We start from the raw sequence: 9,347 nt of genomic DNA on the forward strand, positions 1-9,347 counted from the left end.
TTAAGTCATGGAAGATATGGGAGCACTTCAGCCAGGCCAACTCTGCTCCCCCAGTCACGGACATTGATAGTAATAAACTTAAAGGATTGTTTATTGCCTTTTCTGATTGTACAAATGTTTTGGTGTACTCGGGTTTAGTATTTAAAAGCAATATTCTGTGTATTTAGAATGTTTGATGTCGGTGAGTGTGTGTTGGTGGAGCGTAGACTCCCCGCACACCCAGCGCTGTTTACTTGCCTTTTATAAATATTCTTTTATAAATATTACCAAATTCAGATTGAGTTGAGACTTAATTGATAACATTTGGGTTAATTTTCAGGTGTTTGGTCCCATATGGAGCCAGGAGTTGGTCCCGGTGATCCTTGTGGGATTCCACAAGGATCACTGGGACCTCAATATCCCTTCCAGCTCGGGATATTTGAGGATTTTAGGGTTCTAGACACGGTTGAGAGATTTATTCTTAGAGATTTGGGTTAATTTTTAGGTGATTGGTCCCATATGGAGCCAGGAATTGGTCTCGGTGATCCCTATGGGTCCCTTGTGGGGATATTCGGGGATTCTCGGATTCATGACACACTTGAGGGATGAGTTCTCAGGCATTTGGGTTAATTTGGGGGTATTTGGTCCCATGTGGAGCCAGGATTTGCACTGTGGGTTCTGGGAGGACCCCGGGGGGGGGGGGGGCACCAGATGCCCCTTTTAACTCCTCCCTGGAGGTGGGCCTCACGCGGGGCGTCGCCATTTTAAGGAAGCCGCTGCCTTTAGAGCGGGGGGCCGGGCCGACCGAAGGGGGCGTGGTCACGCGAAGGGGGCGTGGCCTCACACAGGGGGCGTGGCCTAAGCGAATGGGTTGTGGCGGGGAAATGGGCGTGGCCAGGAAAAGGGGGCGTGGCTTAGAGCCGGGTCGCGGCCGCCGGGTCCTTCGCGCCCCCCCCCCCCCCCCCCCCAAACCTTCCCCGGTCCCGCCCCGCCGCTGCCGCCGCCGCCGCTACCGGAAGGGCCCGGCCCGGCCCCAGCCGCCGCCGCCAGCATGAGGTGAGCGGCCGGGCCCGGGCACGGCCCCCCCCGAACCGGGAACGGGGCCGGAAGCACCGGGAATTGGCTCTGGGGGGGGGGGCTGGGGGGGCTCCGGTAGCACCGGGAGGGGTCCCGGTAGCACCGGAGGGGCTCGGAAGCACTGGGGGGGGTGGGCCGGTGGCACCGGGGGGGGGTCAGTGACACCGGGGGGGTTCCGGTAGTACTGGGCAAGGGGACCCGAAGTACCGGGAGGGGTCCCGGTAGCACCGGAGGGGCTCAGAAGACCCGGGGGGGGGGGGACCGGTGGCACCGGGGGGGTTCCGGTAGTACCGAGGGGGGGGACCTGAAGTACCGGGAGGGGTCCCGGTAGCACCGGAGGGGCTCGGAAGCATCTGGGAAGGGGGGGTCAGTGGCACCGGGGGGGTTCCGGTAGTACCGGGGGGGGCTCGGAAAGCACCGGGGATGGGGGCCGGTGGCACCGGGAGGGTCACCCGAAGTACCGGGAGGGGTCCCGGTAGCACCGGAGGGGCTCAAAAGACCCGGGGGGGGGCCGGGAGGTGCACCGGGGGGGTTCCGGTAGTACCGGGGGGGGGGACCCGAAGTACCGGGAGGGGTCCCGGTAGCACCGGAGGGGCTCGGAAGCACCGGGGGGGTGGGCCGGTGACACCGGGGGGGGGGTCAGTGGCACCGGGGGGGCTCCAGTATTACCGGGAGGGGTCCCGGTAGCACCGGGGAGGGGGCTCGGAAGCACCTGGGGGGGGTCAATGGCACCGGGGGGGGGCCCGGAAACCCCCCGGGGGGGGGGGGGGGCTGGTAGCAGTGAGGGTACCGAGGGCTTTACCGGGGGGGGGTGGGCACCGGGGGGGTCCCGCGGTGTTTGGGTAGGGCCGCTACAAACACTGCCCCCCCCCCCCTCCAGGATGTGCCCGCCCAGGGGCGGGGCCGCGGCCGGAGCCGTTGGGAAGAGGAAGGAAAAAGGGGGGGGGGGCGGGGGGGGGCAGCACCCCCAGGGGAACCCTAAGTGTTGGGGTGCCCCCACCCATGGGTGCCGGTGCCCTGAGGGGGGGGCTCACCCCTAGGGGGTGGTGCTGGGGGGGGGGGCTGGTACGGGGGGGGGGGCTTGTTTTGGCCCATGGGTGTCTGTATTGGGGGGCTCCCCCCACCCATGGGTGCTGGGGGGGTGCTGGGGGGTCCCATAGCCATGCCCCCCCCCCCCCACCCATGGGTGCTGGGAGGGGAGGGGGGGGGCACACCTGTGGGTATTAGTTCTGGGGGGGGTCCCTTTCTGGGGTGGAAGTACCCATGGGTGCTCATTTTGGGGGGGCTCCCCCCATCCATGGGTGCTGGGTGGGTGCTGGGGGGTCCCATAGCCATGCCCCCCCCCACCCATGGGTGCTAGTGGAGAGGGTGTTGGGGGAGGGGGGGGGGTTCCTCATTTGTGGGTACCGGTACTGGGGAGGTTCCCATTTTGGGGTGCAAGCACCCATGGGTGCCCATACTGGGGGCTCCCCCCACCCATGGGTGCCCCCTGGTGTCGTGCGTGTCCTGGGGGGTCCCATACCTGTGGCCCCCCACCCATGGGTGCTGAGGGGGGTCACACCAGTGGGTACCGGTTCTTGGGGGGTCCGTTTCTGGGGTGGAAGCACCCATGGGTGCCCATATTGGGGGGATCCCCCCACCCATGGGTGCTGGGGGGTCCCATACCCGTGGCCCCCCACCCTTGGGTGCTAGTGGAGGGAGTGCTGGGGGAGGGGGGGGGTTCCTCATTTGTGGGTACCGGTACTGGGGAGGTTCCCATTTTGGGGTGCCAGCACCCATGGGTGCCCCCTGGTGTCGTGCATGTCCTGGGGGGTCCCATACCCATGGCCCCCCACCCTTGGGTGCTAGTTGTGGGGGGGGGGGATCCCCTTCTGCGTGTACACCTGGGGGGGGGGTCCCATGATGGGTGCTGGTGCTGCTGCCATGCCCCCCGCACCCATGGGTGCCCATAGTGGGGGTGCTACCCCCACCCATGGGTGCTGGGCGTGTGCTGGGGGGGTCCCATACCCATGGGTGCTGTGGGGGGGGGGGAATCCCCATCCACATGTACAGCAAGGGGGGGGGGTCCCATACTGGCTGCTGGTGCTGATATCCTGCCCCCCCCACCCATGGGTGCCCCCACCCATGGGTGCCCCCTGCAGCGAGACGGTGCTGTGCAGCGCCCGCGCCACGGTGCTGCTCTACGACGAGGCCCAGAAGCAGTGGGTGGCGGCGGGGGGGGGCCCCCAGACCCCCAGCTGCGTCCAGCTCTACCACCACCCCGGCAACCACGCCTTCCGCCTGGTGGGGCGCAAGATGCAGCCCGACCAGCAGGTGGGGGCACCCATGGGTGCTGGGGGGGGGGCGGGGGAGGCAAGGGGGCACCTGTGGGTGTAGGGGTTAATGGGGTTTTGGGGGATGCGGGGGGGCTACCGGGCACCCATGAGTGCAGGGGGGGTTATAGGGCATGTGGGGGGGTGCAATAGTGCACCCATGGGGGGAGGTGGGGGTATGGGGGCACCCATGGGTGCTGGGACGGGTGGGGGAGGCAAGGGGGCACCTGTGGGTGTAGGGGTTAATGGGGTTTTGAGGGATGTGGGGGGGCTACAGGGCACCTATGGGTGCAGGGGGGGTTATAGGGCATGTGGGGGGGGTGCAATAGTGCACCCATGGGGGGGAGGTGGGGATATGGGGGCACCCATGGGTGCTGGGAGGGGTGGGGGAGGCAAGGGGGCACCTGTGGGTGTAGGGGTTAATGGGGTTTTGGGGGATGCGGGGGGGCTAGGGGGCACCCATGGGTGCAGGGAGGGTTATAGGGCATGTGGGGGGGTGCAATAGTGCACCCATGGGGGGAGGTGGGGGTATGGGGGCACCCATGGGTGCTGGGAGGGGTGGGGGAGGCAAGGGGGCACCTGTGGGTGTAGGGGTTAATGGGGTTTTGAGGGATGCGGGGGGGCTATGGGGCACCCATGGGTGCAGGGGGGGGGGTTATAGGGCATGTGGGGGGGTGCAATAGTGCACCCATGGGGGGGAGAGAGATGGGGGCACCCATGGGTGCTGGGGGGGATGCTATAGGGTCCCTGGGTGCTTGGGGGAGGGGGGGGGGATTACAGGAAACCCATTAACATGGAGGGGGGGGTTACAGGACCCCCATGGACGCAGAGAGGGAGGCTTAAGGAGCACCCATGGGTGCTGGGGTGCACCCATGGGTGCTGGGGGGGGATGGTACAGGACCCCTGGGTTCTTGGGGGGGGGATTAGGGGAAACCCATTAACATGGGAGGGGGGCATTACGGGACCCCCATGGGCGCAGAGAGGGAGGCTTAAGGAGCACCCATGGGTGCTGGGGTGCACCCATGGGTGCTGGGGGGGGTGCTATAGGGTCCCTGGGTGCTGGGGGGGGGGGATTACGGGACACCCATTAACAAGGAGGGGGGGTTACGGGACCCCATGGGCGCAGAGAGGGAGGCTTAAGGAGCACCCATGGGTGCTGGGGTGCACCCATGGGTGCTGGGGGGGGATGGTACAGGACCCCTGGGTTCTTGGGGGGGGGGATTAGGGGAAACCCATTAACATGGGAGGGGGGCATTACGGGACCCCCATGGGCGCAGAGAGGGAGGCTTAAGGAGCACCCATGGGTGCCGGGGTGCACCCATGGGTGCTCACTATCCCCCCCTTTCCCCCCCCAGGTGGTGCTGAACTGCCCGCTGGGGCGGGGGCTGCGCTACAGCCAGGCCACCCCCCAGTTCCACCAGTGGCGGGGGCCCCGCTGGGTCTGGGGGCTCAGCTTCAGCGCCCCCCGCGAGGCCGCCCTCTTCGCCGACGCCGTCCTGCGGGCGCTGCGGGCGCTGGAGGAGGGTGAGCACCCTTGGGTGGGGCCGGGGGGGGGCACCCCTGAATGCCCCCCCCCCCCTTATAAACACACCCTGTGACGCCCCCCCCCCCCTCCTCTCAATAGGACCCTCGCAGCCCTGGCCGGAGCCGGAGCCCCCCGAGGAGAGCCAGGAGAGGTGGGTGCCCCCCCCCAAAAAAAAAAAAATATGTGGGGGGGGGCTATGGGTGCTGGGGGGGGGCTATGGGTGCTGGGGGGGCCCATGGGTGCTGGGGGGGCAGCGTATTTGGGGGGGGACACCCTGTGCTGGGGGAGCTTGGGGGGTGTTTTTGGGGGTGTCTCTGGTCTATAGGGGATTGGGGGGGGTCGCATGTTTTGGGGGGGGTCCCATGTCGGGGGGGGCATCTGTGGGTGCCCCCCCCACACACAGGTTGGGGTCTGTGGGTGCCCTGGGGGGGGTGTTTAACCCTATAGGGGGTTGGGGGGGGTGCTGGGGGTCTGTGTGTTATGGGGGGGGGTCCTATTCCTATTGGGGGGGTCCCATCCCTACTGGGGGGGGGTCCCTGTGCTTTGGGGGGGGGTCCTTGTGCCTTGGGGGGGGGGCAGATCTGACCCTCTACCCCCCCCAGGCAGGCACCGGAGGAGCCAGAGCGGCGCGTGGTGGCTACAGGTGGGTGACGGGGGGGGTCCCAAGCCCCCCCCCCCAAAAAAAAAACACACCAGTGGGGGCTCACCCTGAGCCCCCCCCCCAATAAAAACCCTTCTCCCCCCAATTTCAGCTGCTCCAGCCGGACCCCCAGGGGGACCCCCACCACCACCTGGCCCCCCCCCGCCTCCGGGCCCCCCCCCCACCGCCAGGACCCCCCCCCACCGCTGGGGTCCCGCCAGCCCCCCCTTTACCTGGGGGTGCGGGGGCTGCCGGGGGGGCTCGGGGGGGGGCTCTGGCTTCGCTGCTGCCATTGCGGGGGCTAAACTCAGGAAAGTCGGCAAGGTAAGGGGTTAAAAATTTGGGGGGGGGGGGGAGGTTAAAAATTTGGGGGGGGGTCAGCTCACCCCATTTCTCCCCGCAGGATGAAGCACCCAGCGGGGGGCCCCCCCCTGCCGCCCCCCCCAAGGGTGGGGGGGGCGGGGGGGGCTTGATGGAGGAGATGAGCGCCATGCTGGCCCGACGGTGAGGGGAAATTCGGGGGGGGGGGCTTTTTTTTTTTTTTTTTGGGGGGGGGGGGGGGCATTTTTTTTCATGCTGACCCCCCCCCCCTCCCCAAAATCCCCCCCCAGGAGGAAGGCCACCCTGCAGGGGGACAAGCCAGCACCAAAGAGGGACGAGGACGGCACCAACGTGAGGGTCGCCCCCCCCCCCCGTGCCCCCCCCCCCGGGTCGCTTTTGGGGTGCCCCCCCCCCCCAGCCCCAATTCAAGACCCCACCCCCCCACCCCTTTAGGACGACGCGGAGCCGGGCGCTAGGACCGCAGCGCAGCCCGCGGGTGAGTGCGGGGACCACAACTCCCAGCATGCCCCGCTGCTGCCCGCAGCATGCCCGGCCATGGGGGGGCAGCAGCGGGGCATGCTGGGAGTTGTAGTCCTGCAGGTGCGGGCGGGTTTTAAGGGGCTTTTTTTGGGGGTGGGGGTCGCGCCCCCCCCCCCAACTCGCTGCTCTCTCCCCGCAGAGCCTGTGAGGAGGCCGTGGGAGAAGGCGAGCAGCACGTTGCCAGGTGGGGGCCTGTTTGGGGGGGCTGTGAGGGGTTGCGGGGGGGTTATTTGGGGGAGGGGATGGGTATAGAGGCAGGATTTTTTTTGGGGGGGGTGCAGGAGATTTGGGGGTGCCCACGAGGTAGGGTTGGGGGGAGATATGTGTGCGGGGGGGTGCTTGGGAAAGGATTTGGGGGTGTCCAGGAAGGGAATATGGGGGTGCTGGGTCGATGGAGGGGGCTGGGAATAACCTGGGGGGGCCCAGGTGATGTTGGGGGGTCCCCAACCTGACCCCCCCCCCCCATCAGGATGAAGTCGGCTGCCCCTACCGAGCCCCCAGTGCTGCGGATGAGCCCGACCTGGAACGGCTCAAACAGGTATTGAGGGGGGGGGCACAAGGTTTGGGGGTGTCATGGGGGGGGGATTTGGGGACCCCCCCCACCCCAACCTGTTTGCTGTGCAGGAGCTGCTGGAGGAGGTGCGGCGGGAGCTGCAGAAGATGAAGGAGGAGATCATTGAGGGTGGGTGCTGGGGGGGGGAAATGGGGGGGCCAATATGGTAATGGGGGGGGTCATAAGGAAATGGGGGGGCATAGGGAAAAGGGGGGGGCTATGAGATAAAGGAGGGGCATAGACAAATTGGGGGGGGGAGCATGGGGTGATGGGGGGCAGAGAAGAAAATGGGGGGGGCAAGGGGGAAGGTAAGGGCCATAGGAAAATTGGGGGGGCACCTTAAGGACCCCCCCCAAATGACACCGCCTTTCCCCCCCCCAGCATTCGTGGTGGAGCTGCGGAAGCGGGGTGCCCCCTAGCACCCCCCAGCCCCCCCACCCTGCACTCCCCCTCCCCTCCACCTCCCAGCCTCAGCCCAGTGGAGGGGTGGGGGGTCACTGGGTGGACCCCCCCACCCCCAGGCTGTGCCTTACCGGCCGAGGGGGGGGGCTGCTCCCCCCCTACACTGTGCCCCTCCCCCCAACACACACACACGCATTCAGGCTCTTTTTTTACGCCACTTTTGTTGATTTTTTCCACCTTTTTTTTTAAAAAGAAAAATAGGGGGGGGGGTGTAAATGGGGGCCCACCCCCATTTGCTCCCCCCCCCCCCCACGCCCCCAAAAATCCCCAATAAAGGCGGTTCTTTTCTATGGGACACCCCCTCCTGTGTCACTCGGTGTCACCCGACCCCGTGGGGGGGGGGCTGCGACCCCCGGGTGTCCCCCCCCGATGACAGCAAGGACAGGGGACGGCGGCTGCGGCATCGCTTTAATGTCACTTGTCACTGGGGGGGGGACAGGGGGGTCACAACGCCCCCCCCCCCCCCCCCAAATGGGGCGTCCCATTCAGCCACGTGGACCCTAGGAGGGGCTGAGGCTCCGCCCACTGCCTGTGACCACGCCCCCTTCTTCGAAGCCCCGCCCCCAACCCTTGGCCCCGCCCCCTCGCGAAGGAACCAGCCCCGCCCCCATCCTGCTAGGGCTGAGCGAGGCCCCGCCCCCAAAGGGCCCACGCCCCGCCCACTTTGCTCAGCTCCTCCAATCCGAGCCCGCATTCCCTTATAAGGGTGGGTGGCCACGCCCACTCTCACCTACCCCGCCCCCTTTCCGCCCCCGCGCTGCGGCCCGCCCCCCGAGGGGGCCGCCGGCGGGAAGAGCGCGAGGGCGCTTTAATGGGCGGGGCCGGGGGCGGGGCCGTGCGCAGCGCCGGGGGTAGGGCCGTGTGCAGAGCCCGGGGCGGGGCCGTGCGCAGAGCCCGCCTCAGCTTTGGCTCCGCCCCCTCCGCTGGCCGCCGCCGCCTTCAGCTCGTCGAGCTCGGCGCGCATGCGCTCTAGGCCGGCCGCCATTTCGCGCAAGGCCGCGGCCTGCTCCTCCTCGCGGCGCCGGGCCTGCCCCGCCTGCCGCGCGTACTCCAGGTAGATGCAGAGCCCGCCCACGCCGAACACGATCGCTTCGCCCAGCAGCTCGGCGCCCAGCTCCGCCGCCGCCTCCTCGTTGAGCGGCTTCACGGCGGCGCCGCGGAAGCCCATGATCCGCATCTTGGCGCGCATCTCCACCCAGTGGTACACTGCGGGGGCCGCCGCTCAATGTCACCCCCCTTCCGCTCCGCCTCATCTTGGCGCGCATCTCCACCCAGTGGTACACTGCGGGGGCCGCCGCTCAATGTCACCCCCCTTCCGCTCCGCCTCCTCCTCCCATTGGCCGCCCCACCCCGCGGCGCCTCCTCCCATTGGGCCGCGCGGCCGTCAATCCACCCCTTCGCCCCGCCCTCCCTGCGCCCGCCCGCTGCGCCTTCCCATTGGCTGCCCGCCCTCCGCGGCGCCTCCCCCCATTGGGCCGCGCCGCCGTCACTCCCCCTCTTTCCCCCGCCCACCCTCCGCGCCCTCCCATTGGCCTCCCACCCTCTCCCATCCCCTCTCCCCATTGGCCCACTCCGCCGTCACTCCCCCGCTTCCCCCCGCCCTCCCTGATCCCGCCCCCCTCTCCCTCCCATTGGCCAACGTCCGCCCGCCGCGCCCTCCCATTGGCCAACGTCCGCCCGCCGCGCCCTCCCATTGGCCGCCCCGCGGAGCCCCCCCTTTCCGCCTCACTCACGCTGGGCCGGCGGCAGGCAGATGTAGGCGCGGAAGAAGGGGCTGGCGCGGGCCCCGGCCTTGATGCGGGCGGCCAGGGGGCGGCTGAGCTGGCGGGCGCCCAGCGTCAGCAGCTTGGCGATCGGGAACGCGCCCGCCACCATCCTCGGCGCGCGCCGTGACCTCAGCGCCGCGCGCCGAGGGGGGGGGGGGGGGGGGCGGAGCCA

General features: G+C 68.4%; 2 protein-coding genes across 2 annotated transcripts; one reads left to right on the plus strand and one right to left on the minus strand.

Moving 5' to 3' along the window:
- The first annotated feature begins 860 nt into the window (after window positions 1-860).
- Window positions 861-7,706, plus strand: VASP (vasodilator stimulated phosphoprotein). The gene is made up of 13 exons (XM_068664584.1): window positions 861-1,035; window positions 3,198-3,369; window positions 4,724-4,892; window positions 4,993-5,044; window positions 5,496-5,536; window positions 5,646-5,857; window positions 5,937-6,037; window positions 6,145-6,205; window positions 6,308-6,350; window positions 6,534-6,577; window positions 6,862-6,932; window positions 7,019-7,076; window positions 7,329-7,706. The coding sequence occupies exons 1-12, from the start codon at window positions 1,031-1,033 to the stop codon at window positions 7,056-7,058; spliced, it is 1,011 nt and encodes a 336-aa protein (XP_068520685.1). The 5' UTR covers window positions 861-1,030; the 3' UTR covers window positions 7,059-7,076; window positions 7,329-7,706.
- On the minus strand, window positions 7,552-9,347 carry OPA3 (outer mitochondrial membrane lipid metabolism regulator OPA3). The gene is made up of 2 exons (XM_068664595.1): window positions 9,143-9,347; window positions 7,552-8,615 (listed from the first exon to the last, which is right to left on the minus strand). Exons 1-2 carry the CDS (start codon window positions 9,282-9,284, stop codon window positions 8,218-8,220), a joined length of 540 nt encoding a protein of 179 aa, XP_068520696.1. The 5' UTR covers window positions 9,285-9,347; the 3' UTR covers window positions 7,552-8,217.

The sequence above is a fragment of the Anas acuta genome, chromosome 34, assembly GCF_963932015.1.
Source record: "Anas acuta chromosome 34, bAnaAcu1.1, whole genome shotgun sequence".
Taxonomy (NCBI): Eukaryota; Metazoa; Chordata; class Aves; order Anseriformes; family Anatidae; genus Anas; species Anas acuta.